This window comes from Salminus brasiliensis, chromosome 1 (assembly GCF_030463535.1).
Source record: "Salminus brasiliensis chromosome 1, fSalBra1.hap2, whole genome shotgun sequence".
NCBI lineage: Eukaryota > Metazoa > Chordata > Actinopteri > Characiformes > Bryconidae > Salminus > Salminus brasiliensis.
Window position 1 is genome coordinate 53,230,233 of NC_132878.1, and position 18,313 is coordinate 53,248,545.

The 18,313-nt window shown below is 39.3% G+C and overlaps 1 protein-coding gene across 1 annotated transcript in view; it reads left to right on the forward strand.

Moving 5' to 3' along the window:
- The first annotated feature begins 7,256 nt into the window (after window positions 1-7,256).
- Window positions 7,257-18,313, forward strand: part of kdr (kinase insert domain receptor (a type III receptor tyrosine kinase)) — a 29,505-nt gene continuing 18,448 nt past the window's right edge. Inside the window, exons 1-10 of the mRNA XM_072682661.1 lie at window positions 7,257-7,613; window positions 10,975-11,071; window positions 11,214-11,428; window positions 13,663-13,784; window positions 14,550-14,718; window positions 14,976-15,112; window positions 15,439-15,628; window positions 15,869-15,986; window positions 16,525-16,694; window positions 17,861-18,017. Of these exons, the coding sequence (XP_072538762.1) occupies window positions 7,550-7,613; window positions 10,975-11,071; window positions 11,214-11,428; window positions 13,663-13,784; window positions 14,550-14,718; window positions 14,976-15,112; window positions 15,439-15,628; window positions 15,869-15,986; window positions 16,525-16,694; window positions 17,861-18,017 (1,439 nt within the window). The 5' untranslated portion in view covers window positions 7,257-7,549. The remainder of the gene's footprint in view (window positions 7,614-10,974; window positions 11,072-11,213; window positions 11,429-13,662; window positions 13,785-14,549; window positions 14,719-14,975; window positions 15,113-15,438; window positions 15,629-15,868; window positions 15,987-16,524; window positions 16,695-17,860; window positions 18,018-18,313) is intronic.

Consider the following 18,313-nt stretch of genomic DNA (forward strand, 5'->3'; position numbering starts at 1 on the left):
CAAAGAGCAATTCAGGGCAGAAAAGACAATTGCTCAGTCATGCCAGACTACTAGTGGTGCAAGTCTGCTTCCAGTTGATATTGATACCTTGTGTTCATATGCTATAAATCCATGGTCTCCAACCCTGCTCCTGGAGAGACTCCGGATCCAACCCTAATCCTCCCCATCTGATCCAACTAATTACTGCCTTCAGAAGTCTTGGACAGAGAGAAGTCTGATTTAGGAACAAATCTCATCCATGCTCCAGGAGCTTGGTCTTGAGATTAATTTGTTATTAAATATAAATAAAAATTAAATATAAGTTTGTTGTTAAATATGTCACTAAAAGACCATTTCAAGATTCGTACAATGTGCAGTAAATATAATTCTACCCTTGTGCATATGCACGATTTACAGAGGCAGCTCAGATGTCAATCAAAAGATTTGAACAGAGGATGTTACAAAGCAACCAGTGTGATTTTATCACCTGAATCTGGACCTAAACCTAAATCCAAACTTAACCAAACCCTCAGATTAACCCTAACATAACCATAACCTAAACTTACCCTAAGCCTAATCTTAACCATTAACTGAAATTAACCAAATTCTAACCCTAACCCTTATCTTAACCATAACCAAACCATAACTCTAAACTCAACCATACCCCAAACTTAACAAACCCTAACCCTAAACCTAACTATACCCTACCCTTAACCCAAACCCTAACCTAAAATTAATCAAATCTTAACCACAAACCCTAACCTTAAGCTTAACCATACCCTAAACTTAACTAAACCCTAACCCTAAACCCTAACCCTAAGATTAACCATACCCTACACTTTACCCAACCCTAACCTCAAACCCTAAGCCTAAGCTTAACCATAACCTAAAATTAACCAAACCTTAACCCCAAACCCTACCTCTAAGCTTAACCGTACCCTAACCCTAAATCTAAGCTTAACCATAATCTAACCTTAACCAAACCCTAACCCCAAACATAACCCTAAGCTTAACCATAAACTAAACTTAACCAAACCCTAACCCTACACCTTAACTCTAAGCTTAACCATAATCTAACCTTAACCAAACCCTAACCCCAAACATAACCCCAAGCTTAACCATAACCTAAACTTAACCAAACCCTAACCCTACACCCTAACTCTAAGCTTAACCATAATCTAACCTTAACCAAACCCTAACCCTTACACCCTAACTCTAAGCTTAACAACAACCTAAACTAAACCAAACCCTAACTTTAAACCCTAACTCTAAGCTTAACTATAACCTAAACTAAACCAAACCCTAACCCAAAACATAATCCTAAAATGAACCATAACCTAAACTGAGCCAAACCCTAAAACTAACCTTGACCATAACCTAAACTTAACCAAACCATAAACCTAAGCTTAACACTTAGGTACAAAACCTGTTTGTTCTAATATTACAAATTTAATTGGGTACAGTTTTAATCATATATGTATGAATTTTATGAGATCTTTGACTCCAGTTGTGTACTCTCCTTCTAGACAGATAAGCTTGGACAATTATAATGGTCATTAAAAATGTAAGGGTTTACAACCCTGATTCAACTGAATAAAGATGAGCTTAAAACTACAAACATGTACAGAAGCTTATGTCATTCCACTCACCTATGTCTCGTCTATAGCTCTGCCCTCTCATCATCTTTCCTTTGTGTTTCTGCTCTAGTCTTGTATAGTTGTCCTTTTGTTTCAGTATTCTTTGGCCTGGTCCTGTGTTAACCCTTGCTTCCTCTATGTTGTGTTTAAAGTGAGTGTTATTACTGTGGTGAAATCTAAAGAGCTCTCTGAGGCCTTTAGAAAGAAGGTGGTAGATGCAGACACGTCTGGTAATGGATTTAACAACAACCACCAACATGGCCAGTTCAGGCGGCCCCAGCAGTTCAACAGCAGACCACAAAATACATAACGAAGTCTCCAACAAGCCTAACATATCCTCACAGGATCTACAGGTAGCTCTTGCCACAGCTGAAGTCAAAGGACAGCATCTATCATCAGAAATAAAGCACACACATTTTCATGGGAGGTGTGTAAGGAGGTAACCCTTGCTGTCAAAACACTTACAAATACATAGGTATAGGTGCCGCAAAGATCTTTTCCACAGAACAGGGTTGGACATTATCTAAATCCACAAGCTCTTCTAGGAACCTCTAACTACATCACTGTCAGATGGATGGATTCTAAGCCCACACAACATTTGGGCCTATTGAGGGTCACAAAGTCCCTTGCTTCCTCTATGTTGTGTTTGTTAGCTTGTTTTAGATTTGCTCTGGGTTTGTTGCTTGCCCTTCCAATACTGGTGCCTACATCCAGTTTCCAGTCTTCTTTGTTATGACACCTTCTATGAAGGCCTTAAAGGTCCTGGGGGATCCCCACTGATATGTAGGTATTTGTGCATGTGCCTATGCGTGTGTGTGTCTGTGTGTGTGTGTGTATGTGGGTCAGTCACATGGGTCTCTCACCCCATTGTGCTGGTTGGCTCTAAGCAAGCGTTTCCATGGCTCTTTCTGTGTTTTCTTTTCCAGTGCCCTTTACTGATGACAGAACAGGAACTGGCACACCTTGGCCTGGACCGTCTGGACTTTAAACCCAGACAGAAACAATGGCGAATAAATGGACACACTGCTATCATTGCCACCTACAACAGCTATATGGTGAAATGACTATAAGAAAGGTTTCCTGATATTCACACTTCAAGATAATGACACATTAACTTAAAACATGATCCCATACTGGGATGGTGCTTTTCCAGACACAAGCCAAGGAATATTCCTCCAGTTTGGATCAGAAATCGTGTACACTTCTTCCTGCTGCGGCAATACTGTATCATAACTCCATATATCTCCGTCACTTGAATGAGCGTAACAGGGATTTCTCAGTCTTTGTCTTCTGTATTTTCCCCTGTGCCTCTCTCTCTTTTCCCCTTCCTTCCCTTTGATCCTGTATCTTCTGCTTGCGTCTTCACTCTTCTTCCCCATCCCTTCATGTATCTCTTGGCTTGCCAACCCGTCAGCCTGGCTCTCTCTTTGTTTTGGTCTAAATTCAGGAGAGGTTGTGACACTGTGCCACACAGTGTGAGTAATGCAACAAAAGGAGAAAACAACAGATAGAGAAGAAAAATGTTCCTGTGGGGAGCTTTTCCATGCTTGCCGCTGGGACCGGAGCAGGGCAATAGGAAACGCGTTCCTTTTTTACCCCTCCTCTTCTGTTGAGCAAGGGAGGAGGTGCAGGTGCTATGGCTCCCAGTAGAAGTGACCAGGACAGGAAACATGTGGAGGTAGCACGCGCATAACTCCAACACCCACCCAACCATTGCACGCACACACATGCACTTAGACCTTGATAGGAGGGAATACAGAAGCTTACACAGCGCAGCAGCATACCTTGTTGTGAACAGCCATTGTGTTTGATGAGGAACAATATGGACTACAGCTGTTTGAGTTATTGGTTGGCCAATAATGCATTGCCAATAATGTGGCAATAGTAAGTGATTATTTTGGTTGTGGTTTTACCACAGGTTATATAATAACAGGTTAATAAACCTTGTATGAACCTCTGTTTAACCCTTTAACACTCCAAGGCTTATTACACACTAAGGTGTATTACTCAGTAACTACAGGGATGTCGGTACAAACTGGTGGGGCTGTTCTTTGGTAATAGAAATAAAAAAACAAACAAAAAAACCCCAGGACCCATTTGTATGTGGGTGGTGTAATTGCGCACATGACTACAGTCATTTACTTCAAGTCTATCTCCATTGGATGTCTACAAATGAAATTAAACATATTATAATACATTAATATCTACCATATTTACTGGGTTACTGTACTGGGTATTTACCAGTTTTCCAGAAAGGGATTAAGTCTAATTCTGAAATACATTATTTGCAAAGAAGAATCTTCATTCAGTATGCTGTGTAGTCCAGGACTAAGGTTAATCCCTGTCTGGGAAACTGACCAATAATGCTCACTGGAAAGGTAAACATGTAAATAATCACAACTGATATCGGATCTACAGATTTGACCTATTCTTTAGACCTTGTATTCTAAGGAACCATGCAATCACCCACTCTCCTTCCACAAAATATAGCAGTTAAGGATACCTTTCATTTGACTGATGTAAGGATCTATCTGATACAATTCTATTGGGCTAGTTGAACATTCAGCCATGCTCATCATTTTTTGGGAGTGGGTGCTTCCTTACCTGTGAAGTCTTAACAACAATCAGACCACCATCATGCTTATTCTTTAACTATGTGTGTGTGTCTGTGTGTATGTGTTTGTGTGTGTGTGTGTGTGTGTATGGGGGGTGACTAGTGTTGGTGGCCTCCCTTGTTTTTTCCATTGAGCCATCAGAGATCAGAGACTGTCCCAGGCAAAAGTACATGGGTGGGTCAGGAGGCAGAAGCAGAGTGAAGGCAGAGGGGGAGAAAAATCAGCAGGGGGCTGGGGATGCTGGTGCCGAAGCTGCACGTTGTGTGGAAGAGGTACTCCAGAGGTATAAGCCTCCCTAGTGAACATGATAGGGAGGAGCAGGAAAATGCTTTATAGGAATTTTTCCTGCAAGTCCTTTCAGAACGGACAGTGCTGTTTCATGCACTGTATGTGTGCAGCTGTTGCAAAACAACTGAGCCCAGCAGTAATGTGTAATAAAAGGGTTAGCACTCACTTCACTTGAACAATAATGGGAGATGGTGATAACTAAATACATAAATCTGTTTATTTAAAAATTCCATTTTTAATTATTTGTAAAATGTAATTAATAAAAATACTATTTTAATGTGAGGAAAGAGTAAGACACCTCCACATTTTTACTACTATTTGCCTAAATCATCAGCTGCAGGTGATTAGAATATCATTAAATCCTCTCTTTTTTAAACCTCAGATATAGTTAGGTTAACTCTTGATTAGAAAAGTGAGTGTTATTACCATGGTGAGATCCAAAGAGGTTTTTGAGGTCTTGGTAAAGAAGGTTGTAGAAGCTAAGATCTTTTCCACAGGGTTCCTGGACATTATCTTAGTAAACAAGCTCTTGCAGGAACCTCAAACTACATCACTGGACTCCATCAAGCACATAATTTCTCCTCATACACATACGTACATTTTGTATAAATGACATTCCAACATGACTTATGTTTGTTTTTAATATTTATAAATCTGTCAGTGACTCACAAAAATGCTTTTTTGTTGGTCTTGGATGTTAATAATGACTCATTTTATTCAAAAATAAAGTATTGTACTACAAATAAACTGCAAAAAGTCTTTTTCACGCAATACAAAAATCTCCCCTTTTTCTATCATATATTTAATCATATAGCACATTTCTAAAGTTATTTCACAGAAAGGGAAGCAGCAGTGCATTCAGATGCAGCTGTCAGATGACCTACAAAATCAGAACTGGTCCAGGATAGATTCTATAAGTGAAGCCCACACAACATTTGGGCCTATTGTGGGTCACAAAGCCCTCTTTGTCTCCAGCAGTTTCTAAAAATCTCTCTGTCCACACGGGAACGCAAAAAGCTTGCGTGATCATGCCAGCCGCGCGAAACAGTTGATGTCAAATTCCTTAAGTGTAACGGCCAAAACAGACCTAAAAACCTTTTCTAAGTAATAACTTTTCTCACTGTGGTTTTGTAGCTCTTTTATTCAACTGTGAGTCAAACAATAAACCCACTCTTTATGCTAACCATACACTAAAAGACTTTGAAAAGATTCTGAAAATACCTCGGACACTCTCTCACATCTAAAGACAATCTGTCATTACTCACACATCATTTTTGCAAAGACTTTTGAGAATCCTGCAGGGTCACTATTTGCATGACTGCAGCTAGATTCGTTTTGAGATAATTTCCCATCATGTTCCTGAAACTGTTGAGCAATGGAGCAAAAACAGAAGCAGCTTTTGGCCACAGTTGCCCTTGTGTGTGCTGTAGTTTATTTACCCCCCCCCCCCCCAAAAAAAAAGACACTGCAGAACACAACCCTTGCTGCTATGCTGCTTCCTATTTAGTGTTGGAGATAGCCATGTCACAATTACCATAAGCCAAAAAACCTTGATAACCTGATAATATTAAACATGGTTAATTTTATTGGAACATCAAGACAAGAAAAGGCATCCTTACCACCTAACACCAAACAGTCAAGATGACCGAAGCCTGCTGCATCTCTCACTTATTTTATTTCAAAATAGGAAAACTGTCTGCGACTATGAAAACTCTTGAAAAAGCTGCACGATTTACGAGTGCAAAAGTTAACATAGTAATATCAGGGTTTCAAACTGATTGGGCACATGAAAAACACTGAAGTTCACTGAAACTCAGAGAGCCTAGAGAGTGTTTTCAAAGCCCTCTGTCTTCAGTGAGCTACAACAGACTGATTTTGTGGACAAATGGTCAAAATACAGATAAAAGGCTACATTTTTTAAATATATACATTATGTGTGGACAGGGCCTTAGTTGGCACTACCTGTGCAGAGCCAACACTGTGGGTCCATTCACTTGCCACAAGCAATTTCTCAATTGCCTTCTCAGGCAACCCTCACCCCTAGCTAGGGCTGAGGTAGAGCTGCCAACGCAAGGCCAACACTGCAAATACACAGTGTTCTGTGTCCTGAACTGTGTCTAAAACTATTCCGCGCCCTATTCACTATGCCTTACATGTAAAATACAGAGCACTATTATAGAGCACTATCATATGGAACAGATTTTGGACTGTACTGTTGGATTTCAGGGACCTCATTATGTGTGTGAGCTCACTACTGTACAACAGGAGACTGCATTGCATAAACAACTTGAATGTCGGTCTTCTTATCTTATCATAGGAGTATCCGTATGGGCGTTGTGGGATTGTTTTAGTGCATTGAAAATTCGTATTTAGATCCTTACATCAGTCAGGTATTTTCAGATGCCACTACAAAATAGTAGTGGACTTTCTAGTGAACAGGACACAGTTTTGGTCACAGCTGTGATCTGTCTTTATCAGGATGCAACCTTTGACAGTGGCTCTTCAGTAGCAGAATCAGTATCAGTATCAGTGCTCAGAATCGTTGAGTTCAGGCTTGCTAGCTGAACTGCTTGATTGGTTTAGGTGCTGGTCGTAATTAGTGCCTGATGAGGTGCATCCTGATTCCCCCGCAGCCCCGTTGGTCACACGTTTCCACATTTGCAGGCTTGACAGTGACGCTGGGTCACAGGGCCCCTCCCTCTGTCCCTCCATCTCCTCTTCTCACGCGCTCTCTCCGGTTCCCTCCGTCTCTCCGGAGCGCACGGATTTACAGTCTGCTGTCCGTCCAGTCCGCTGGATTCGCTGAGTGGATTTTACTCTTTCCCTCTGTTTTTCGGTCCGCTTCCACGCGCGTGGCTGTGTGTGTGTGTGTGTGTGATACACAGAGAGAGAGAGAGAGAGTGTGTGTGAGAGATTGCAGTAGTGTAACCAGGCGCTGGTGTTCCCTGATGCGCAGCTGAGGATAGCCGTCCTGTGGGAACTTTTGAAGAGTGGTTTGATGCGGGGACAATCCGTCAAGGTGGTCGCACGATGGCAAAGCCATTTTCGCTTCTCTCTCTCGTGGGCATTATTTCTGCACTCAGCGGGGTGACAGGTAGGCGAAGTAACGCTGCTATTCATACTCCAGCCTAAACAGTTTCAAACATTGGAAAGTCATTACTCGAAAGTAATCAATATCATGGATGTGCGCGTGATAAAAGCTAGAATTGATTGGCTGTTAATAGTAGTTGCTACACAACAAACCTTGTATCTCCAAAATGGCAACAGGAGAAGGACAAAAAAAAAACTTCTTAACGGAAGACAGTGTAAAAATATTTGGAGCATTTATATTAAATAAATAACATTGTATTATTATTATTATTATTATTATTATTATTATTATTATACAAATTAAAACAAATGTAAAAAGTAAACAAAAAGAACTAAAAATGGAGATACGAGGTTTCTATATCAACCACGTCATTCTATCATTGTAAAATCTACAACTACAATACAAATTTAATATATTATGAATGATTTGAATAAATGTAGTGCATCACAGTTTTTTTTTTTCATATATCAGGGATATATGTATATTTTTATACACATATATGTTTAGTAGTGATAAATATAGCACTTCCTCTCTCTTTCCTGAGTGCATGGAACCATGCCTCGTGCCTTAAGGTTCTTGAGAACATCTCACTATCAGGCATCCCAGAATTTCACATGGGATATAGCAGTATCATTGTGATGCATTCTCAGTTAGGACTGTAATGATGTGGTGAATTATGTGGAGGCTTAATTCTGGGCTGTTTCTATTGGTCCAGTCATCCAGAAGTGTCCACACATAAAAAAAAACAAATGAGAAAAAGGAGAACAACAACACGAATGGACATATGAGGTTTTGTCCCAGTAGACTGCTCATTTTAGAGATTTGGCCGTAACTTTATCTGACTCGTGATCCTTTTTGCCCAGTATCTGGTGCCATTCCCACACTGCCATTGTTGTTTGAAATGACCTCAGTGCCCAGCAATTCTGAGATCAGATCTCATCACTTCTTAAATCAAATGTTTGAATTAGTGGGGCCCTGCAGGGTGTGCTTATTGTAGCTGTGAGCCGATGTTTGTGTGTGCGTGTGTGCTGTCCCTTGCCCTGGTTCCTCTGGAGCAGGAACCCCACCTCAGGGCTTGGAGCGCGGGGCCATTTAGGCCGGCCCCGGCCCATCTGCCCCAGCTTCCTGTTTTGACACAGTCAGTTCTCTGCACTGCTGCTGTAGCTCCAGTGGAAAAATAGCCCCAGAGCTTAGAGTGCATGCTCCAGAATTCTCAAAGAGTGCTGATCTTGGATCCTTTAAAAAATACATCTAAAAAATACATGGGTGGAAGCTGACTCTAGATCAGTACTTGTGCCTTGAGAATTTTCAGTTATATTAGAATTCTCAGAATTCTGAACCAGGCCAGTCCAAGCATTTACAGGCACTACGGCTGTTATCAGTTCCTCGTTCCATTTGCTGTTGGTAGGATGAGTAATGCTCTAATGACAATTAAACAGAGCAAGAGTCCTGGAATAGGTTAGGGTTAGGGTTCAGCCCTGCTCTTATGAACTGCGTCACTTTTGTCACCATCCAAAAAGCTCTTAATTTAATCTGAGCAGCATGTTTATTGTGATTCACAATTAAGAAAGGAAAGAAAATCAATTCAGGGCCTTAAAAATGCCTTATGGATACAGTAGCAAATACAGTTTTTGACCAAGTCATTTTTTTTAAAGAAAAAACAGCTCTATACTAAAAATGCACTTTCAACATCAACCAATTAAGTGGTGTGAGTTCAAATTTGCGAATTTTATAACCCCATAGGTGGGGCTAACTGTACACAAAGCTTCTAAATACCCCATACAGAGACCCTATACAGAAGTATTGTTTTCAAAGGATCTACACACAATATGTCCAAATATTTGTGGACACCCCTAATGAATGCATTCAGCTACTTTACGTTGCACCCATTGCTGACACTGGTGTGCAAATGCACACACACACAGCTTGTCTAGTCCACATAGAGAGACATATTTGCCAACAGAATAGGACACTCTGGAGCAGATAAATATGTACCTACTGGAACCAGTGCCTAATGCCAGCACTGAGCTGTGGAGCAGTGGAACTGTGTTCTCTGCAATGATAATGCTCCATCCAGTAATTTTGGGAAGGGTATGGGATGAACATATACAACATATTTGTCTGTCATAAAGAAAAACTATTTAACATGACATTGAATGATTATTGGAGCTGTCATGATTCTATATAGAAATGTGGTCTATGCTAAAGATGTCACGAAGATGCCTTTTTTAATTACATAAAGAGACAGAGATGCTAGCTTTACCAGTCAATAAAATGTCTGGTAATTGATGCAATCAATATATATTCAGTACAGTTACATTCTATCCCAGTTAACAGAGAACATTATAAGCATAACATTATAAAGGTTCCAGGAAGATTAGCCTGTAACGTTACACAAATAATGTTCTAGAAATGTTTCGAAAACATATGACATAATAAATGGAAACATTTTAAATGTTTATAGTAACATTCCTAACAGTACAAAAATTTAAAGGATGATACAACTGATACAAAATCACACTGATATCACTCAGACACATAATGAATGTGAATATAATGAATGTGATGTAAAATGTTTAACTTAAGAATTGGAGCATTTATTTAAACACAGATATTTTTTTTTATTTACATTGAACTTCCATCAGTTTCTGAAGTATGCCTACCAAATGTTATAACTAGTATTCAATTGTAAGAATTGAACATCTAAAAAACTTGACATGTTGAATGCTATAAGAACCAAAAGTCGTAACATTTATAAAACATTTACTAGAACTTGTTAGATGGTATGTTGTTGAAAGCTTATTACAAATTACAAAACATGTCCAAATGTTTATAATTAGTAATTATCATACGTGGCAATACAGTAAAAATCAGCATGATTACATCAAAATGTATAAAATGTAAATGTATAAATGTATAAATGTGTTCTACATTTATGATGCATTTAAACATAAACTTTTCCAAAAGGTTTTTGTTTATGAGGAAAAGTGGAGTTTTCTCATAGTCTTTTTATTAAAAGCTTAGTAGTAACACCCAGTTACAACTAACCCCACCTTATGGAGGCTGTACTTTAGCCTGGCTTGCTCTCACTTACTACTTACTATTTATATGGTGGCATATTGCAACCACCAAAAAGGAAATATCAACTTTACTGGTGATAAGAGAGTAAGAGAAGATGACCTAAAGCACATTGTACCTGATGCTGAATAGGGACCTAAAAAGTTCTCTAATATTTCACCCCATATTAGGTTAGAACACTTCTCCTCTAAACTATATAAGAGTTACAAGTTGTCTTGCTAATAGATTAAAAAAGATATGTCAAATCTATGTAATGTGTAAAACTGTCACTCTCCTCTGTTTCCAGCTATGGAGCTCAGGTTTGTGCCTGACCCTCCAATCTTAAACATCTTAAATAAAACACACAAAATCAATGCTTCAGACACACTGGAGATTACCTGCAGGTAAGACTGAACTACGCTACACAAAGAAATGAATGTGAATGTAGTATAATTTATTTATTATCAGATAAAGAAATATTCCAGGGTTTTGTTTAGCCTAATCTCAAAAGGAAAAGTCTGACTTTACTGTCTACCTGTCCTATAGGGGCCGCCAGATCCTGGAGTGGTACACGCCTCAGAACCGCACCGGCTCTGAAAGCAGACTCACTGCATCTGACTGTAGCGGGGATGGACTGTTCTGTAGTACCATAACAGTGACCGCAGCCATGGCCAATGAGACAGGAGAGTATCGCTGTTCCTACAGAAACCTGGCCGTGGAGGACGGGAAGACCTCAATTGGAGTGTATGTCTTTGTGCAAGGTGAGTTGTTCTCAATTCTTGATAATAATTAAGGCTGTCAGTGTCAATTATATTAATACTCACCTAAACAACCAGTTATTTTGGCAGTAAAGTTCATCTTTATAAAACGGTATGTGTTAAAAATGTCAGTGTCATGTCCAGTTCATCACTACTAATAAATCATGTTATTTTGTCATCCGTCAATCCATCTGTCATGACATCCTTAAAGCTTTAGTGATATAAATTAACCATCAATAAAAAGACAAAATAAAAGTATAAATAAAATGTATACATAAATAATACATTAGTAAAGTAAGCAGAAGAAACAGCAAGTATAATATGCTAATATACTGTATCTAACATGCATGATAAACATTGAAATTAAATACACAATTTGTTTAAGACTTTTTGAGGTTTTAAGACTCAGAACCTGATCCAGAACATGAACTGTTATGGCTTTCTGTATTATATAAAGGTGTCACACTATTAATGGCTAATAAATAATTTAGAATGGAGAACATTCTCTCTTTGTTTTTTTTACTCAGATTCATTTGGAGATTGGCACAACCACAACCATTAGAATGTTGGTGTTTGTTGGTATTTGTCCAGTCTGTGTACTCAAGCCTTAAGCAGCAATCCATGAATGGAAATAGCTTAGCATCACAACAGACAATTAGCTCAAACAAACCAGCCAAAATAACAATATAAGAGTAGAATAACTTGATTTAGCTTCTTAAAAAAGGCTTTCTCAGGAGACATCACAGCAATTAATGAAAATGCCATGCAAGTCTGATCAGTCCCTCAATCTTAAGGTTATTGGTTTGGTAAACAGGTCATGTCAATTTCTCTCCAGTAAGATGAATAATATGGTGAAACAGTACTCTGCAAAGAAGAGTATGTAGCATGTCTGAGTTTGGAGGGTATAGGTAAGGTAGAACTGAAGGCTTATCATGTCAGATAAAGTACAAACTAATCCAGTTTTGATTTGATCACTTTTGTCCAGAAGAACTGTCAATAGGAGATGTAGCCTAAACAGGATTTAGTCAGAAATAGAAAGCAAAATGATTCATATGAAAGAGTTGTGGGTTATAAATGACTCACACAGAAGGTTTTTGTCCAGACAGTATTTTATTAACACAAATATAGGCTTTTCAGCAGATCTAAAAAAATAATTTATTCAAAAGTATTCAAGACTAGTACTTTTTTTAAAAAAATCTGTTGGTCTAAATTTCTACTATCCTTTCTCACTGTCCGAGAGGGGTTTTCACCCATTCCTTCTGGCAGATTGTTTGTGGATCGCAATTTTCGAACTGTCACAGATACCTGATTGGTCTGAGAACCGGACGAAGTTTAAGTTTTAAGTTTTAGACTCAAGCATCCCCAACATGATGCTCCCATTGCCATTCTTCACTTCAGGATGTTTTTTTTAGGATGGTTAGATTAATGACCACATGCTCCATTATTGTCTCATGTAACCACATACGTTCTGACCACAAACTCTGCTTCTCTAGTTCTTTGATGTTTTTTCTTTGGTAATGGACTATGGCCACCCTTCAAAACAGGCCAGTTGTATACACAGTTCTTAATCCTAAAGTGATGTGAGCTGTTTTTGTAATATAGGCAGATGATCTGATGAAAACTTGAATACATGTTAAAGTCTGTCTCATGCTCTAAGTGACACATGAAAGCTCAAAATGTCTGTTTTTAATCAGAACGGCCAAAAAACATTCCAAGTGTACTGCTGTTGTCTCAGCACTTACATTCTACTGTATTCCCTCAGACAGGCTAGCAGCAAGTATCATTATAGAGGTGTTTTTTCCTCTAACTGAAGGCCTAGATTCAACAGTCATGGTACGCCACTGTAAAACTTATTCATTAAGGATTTTGGTGTTGGTCTACAGCTTAAGCATCTAACAAGACTTAGTGGAAATCTGAACTGTTTAAGGACTGATACAGAGTAAGCAAAAGAGAGACAGACACAGAGAGAGAGAGAGATAGACATATCTAGCATTAGCACACTTCCTGTCCGATCCTTCAAAGTGACCTCTCCACATGTGTCACCTCTGTATTCTGCTTCCCGTTAGAGTTGTACCAGTCGATGATCCTACATCCTGTTCCCTTTAGAATGGTTCAAGGAAAGACATAATTTGGAGTTTATTAAAAATTAAGCAAAATGAAATGCTAAAATGTAGAAAAGACTTAAAGCTCTGAAGGAACTTGTTGATTGAATGTAAAACATACTTCTCTGCCTCCAGACTATCGTGCGCCTTTTATCCGTTCGGCTCAGGATTATGACGTAGTCTTCATTCGAGAAGGCGAACAAGTGGTCATCCCCTGCCTTGGTTCCCTAGAAGACCTCAATGTCACCCTGTACACGGTAAGGTTTTAGTGATGGCACAGAACGGTGGTTCCCACCCTTGCTGATGAAGTACCCCTCTGTCCCTTTGTTTCCCCTTGTGTATTGTCCCTGCTTCATACTCATCTGATCCAGCTAACCAGCTCATTAGCAGGACATTCCTGAGTTGTGTTAGAGCAGGAAAACACAAAAATGGCAGGACAGGAAATATGTCGGGAGTTGGGAAGCTGTTCTCTAAAGAACCTCATTTGAAGATGTGGAGCTTGTTTTTTCTCAACTCATTTACAAAACATTTTTTTTTTTATAGTAGAACAACTTTTGATTCCCTAAAATAGACAAATTCTTAAAAAATGTGGAAAAAAATAACATCTCAAGAACCTTTACATAACATGACAGTTCTTTATAAATGTAAGGGTTCTTCTTAGAACCTTTAGATCATGTGGAGCATGCGCATTAGTCACACTGCGGGATGAACAATTTCATATAAGGCAAATCAAACACGTCATGCTTTTTTGCTGCTTCATACAAAAGAAAAATTCCCACTATTTTCATTTTCCATGACATATCTGCCAGATACAGATTATCCTTGCCCATTATCATTTCTTTTACTCCAATCCTGTCTACATGAAGTGCATTATTAATATTATGACATGTTGGATTGTCGACATCTGATGAAGTTTGATTTCGCAATATATATTGCAGAAAACAATAAATATAGCTATGTCATTTTTTCCCCAATATTATGCCACTGTGCTCCCACTGAACCATATTATGGGACTTTAACAGAAGTATCCAGTGAAGGAACTGGCCACTGATGGAAAAGATGTGCTCTGGGACAGCAGGAGAGGCTTTATTCTCCCTAGTCACGTGATCAGCTACGCCGGTGTGGTCTTCTGCCAAACGCGCCTCCAGAACGAAACCTTTCAATCTTCACTCTACATTGTGGCTGTTGTGGGTAAGGATGGGCACACTGACACAGGCAGTCCATAGCAAACCATTTAGACCAATGTAATCATTCATCTGTATGCTGTGCTACATTTTGTGCTCCGTTTTCATCCAGTCAGTTTGTGAGCAGTGATGCATTTAGTAATCCCTAAAACGTGTGGGTGGGAATTTGTGAGTGTAGAATTCCTGTTGTGTTTAGAAGTTACAGTTTGAGAGCGGCTGTTTGGATGTGAGGAGAACAATACCCCCCTCCCTTCTCTTCCTCAGGATATAAGATCTATGACCTCACCGTGAGTCCTGCTCACGAGAAGCTGGCCGTTGGGGAGAGGCTTGTGCTGAACTGCACTGCTCGCACTGAGCTCAACGTGGCCATTGATTTCCAGTGGTCCTTACCTCAGGACAGGGTCAGTGTGTGACGCTTGCATTATCACAGAAATGCGTAACCAATGAATGCACGGTCCTAATCAGCTGATCATAGACCTGAGAAGGGTCCCTCAAATGTGTATCTGGGTTATTGGTTTAAAATAAATGTATTTCATTTGGTCCTGTTCATTTTCTTTCAGTTTTTATTTAATTCATAATTCAATTTTCATTTAATTTTAATATTTAAAAATGCAATAATTTTCAGTTTTTGTTCAGTCGGACATTTAGTTACTGATTAATACACCTTAGTATGTAAGGCTTGCTGCATTAAGGGGTTAATTCAGATCTTTCTTTGCTTTCCTAACAGAGAAATACCAACCGTTCTGCACAAGCACATTACGAGACCAAGTCCTACAAAAAGAAGCTGTGGAACTCTCTGGAACTGTCCAACTTGCTGATTATTGAGAATGTGACACTCAATAACATTGGAGAATACATATGCACAGCATCCAGTGGTCAGATGGTCAAAACTGCTCAAGCAGCTCTTATAGTTTATGGTATGTGAGAGATGTCTTTGGCTACTGCTTATTAGCTTTTAGGTAAATCTTTGGTTGCAGTTTTCTTTCCTTTTTGCCAGTGCCAAATTTCATGTTTGCAAATGTTAATATATACCTTAATGTTGGAATGGACTTTTTCAGGCAATGGATTGTAGGTGTTTTTTCTTTCATAACATAGGTTTGAAATATTTAGGCAATTTATTCAAACAGTTTAATCACAGTTGGATTTTGGTATTACAGAGAAGCCTTTCATAGCGCTGAATGATCAGTGGGTTCGTGTTGTGGACGCAAACACAGGCCAACGAGAAACAAAGATCCCTGTAAAATATGATGCTTATCCAGAACCTAATGTGAAGTGGTGAGTGGCAAGAGTGTAGTTTGTGTGTATGTATATCTGTGTATGTGTCTGTAAGTGTTTGAGTGTGTTTGGAGGCCAATGTTTGAGACTCAGGATTCACATGTACTTTCATTTAGACTGTGCAAGATGTCATCACATCATATTTCAATATTTTGTAATGTGTCACTGTCAAGGAAAAGTCTTACATCTTCTTTGTTTCTGCTTTTCACTTTTTATCTTCACTGTACTGTAGGCAGTTTTCCTTCTGTAAAGTTACTATATCGGAGATATGAGGTTTTAGCTGGACAGCAGTGAACTGTAACATACTTTGCCATATAATTAAGTGCATTATGATGTGGTTAAACTGTAGGCATAGTTATTTATTAATTAAAATATTAATTCAAGAAATTGTTCACTCTAACATCACTGTAAAATATTCAGTAACTACAGGTAATGGTATGCAGTCATGTTGAGTTCTGGGTCATTGAGAGTTTAATGGAAAAACACACAGTTTGTGTCATTGAGTGTCTATATTCCACTCTCTGTCTTGTTCTTTGAGGTTGAAGAATGGCCTTCCCATTTCCAATGAAGAGTACAGGATGAAACCAGCCAAAGACTCTCTCACTATATTTGAAGTCACAGAAAAGGATGCTGGGAATTACACTGTGGTCATGACCAATAAGATCACTAAAGAAGCACAGAGGCAGACATTTCAGCTACTGGTGAACGGTACTGTTCTATTCTGTTCTAATATGACCTTCTCTTCTTTTCTCCTCTGTCTTTGCTTTTCTATCCCACTCTTCTCTGTATGTTTCCTCTTTTCTCCTCTCCTCTCCTATCTTCTCCGCTCTTCTCTTCTTATCACTTCTCCTCTCCTCTCTTCCTTTCTCTTCTTTTCTCTTCCTCTCTCCTATCAGCTCATCTCTTCTCCTCTATTCTCCTCTCTTCTCCTCTCCTCTCCTCTCCTCCTTTCTCTTCTCTTCTCTTCTCTTCTCTTCTCTTCTCTTCTCTTCTCTTCTCTTCTCATCTCTTCTTGTCTCTTCTCTTCTCTTCTCTTTTCTTCCTTTCTCATCTCATCTCATCTCATCTCCTCTCCTCACATCTCCTGTCCTCTCATCTCCTTTCTTCTCTTCTCATCTCTTCTCATCTCATCTCATCTCTTCTCTTCTCTTCTCTTCTCTTCTCTTCTCTTCTCTTCTCTTCTTTTCTCTTCTCTTCTCTTCTCTTCTCTTCTCTTCTCTTCTCCTTTCCTCTTCTCTCATCTGCTCTCCTCTCCTCTTTTCTCCTCTCCTCTCCTATCTTCTCCGCTCTTCTCTTCTTATCACTTCTCCTCTCCTCTCTTCCTTTCTCTTCTTTTCTCTTCCTCTCTCCTATCAGCTCATCTCTTCTCCTCTATTCTCCTCTCTTCTCCTCTCCTCTCCTCTCCTCCTTTCTCTTCTCTTCTCTTCTCTTCTCTTCTCTTCTCTTCTCATCTCTTCTTGTCTCTTCTCTTCTCTTTTCTTCCTTTCTCATCTCATCTCATCTCATCTCCTCTCCTCACATCTCCTGTCCTCTCATCTCCTTTCTTCTCTTCTCATCTCTTCTCATCTCATCTCATCTCTTCTCTTCTCTTCTCTTCTCTTCTCTTCTCTTCTCTTCTCTTCTCTTCTTTTCTCTTCTCTTCTCTTCTCTTCTCCTCTCCTTTCCTCTCCTCTCATCTGCTCTCCTCTCCTCTTTTCTTCTCTTCTCTTCTCATCTCATCTCATCTCTTCTCTTCTCTTCTCTTCTCTTCTCTTCTCCTCTCCTTTCCTCTCCTCTCATCTCCTCTCCTCTTTTCTTTTCTTCTCTTCTCTTCTCTCCTCTCTTTTCTTCGCTCACATATATCAATGTATATTTGTTTGTATGTTTGTGTGCAGCTCACCCCAAGATTTTTGAGAAGGAGGTGCCATTGGATCGGAATGTTCACATGTTTGGCAGCAGCCCCACCCTCACCTGCACTGCATCTGGTGGCTCCAGCCCTGTCACTATCCAGTGGCAGTGGATGCCCAGCGAGGACTGTCCAGCTCGATTTCAGTAAGTCTGCATGTCTAATGATTTAGATTCTTTAACATGTGTTTTAAACTTAATCAAAGATGTTATAATGCACCTGATTATTGCGTAAAAGCAAGAAGAATGGGCTGTATTCACCAACCTTTTTTTTAAAACCCACTCAGACAGTTTTCACGTTTCACCTATGTCATTGTGAATCTGACGTTTTGTTAGGACTTTTCTCAAGAAGAAATTTAAGACAAAATATTAAAGGATATGGTTAATAGGGTCCATTGTGACTGCTGTTCTTTACACAACTTGTAGTTACACCCAGCGTATTG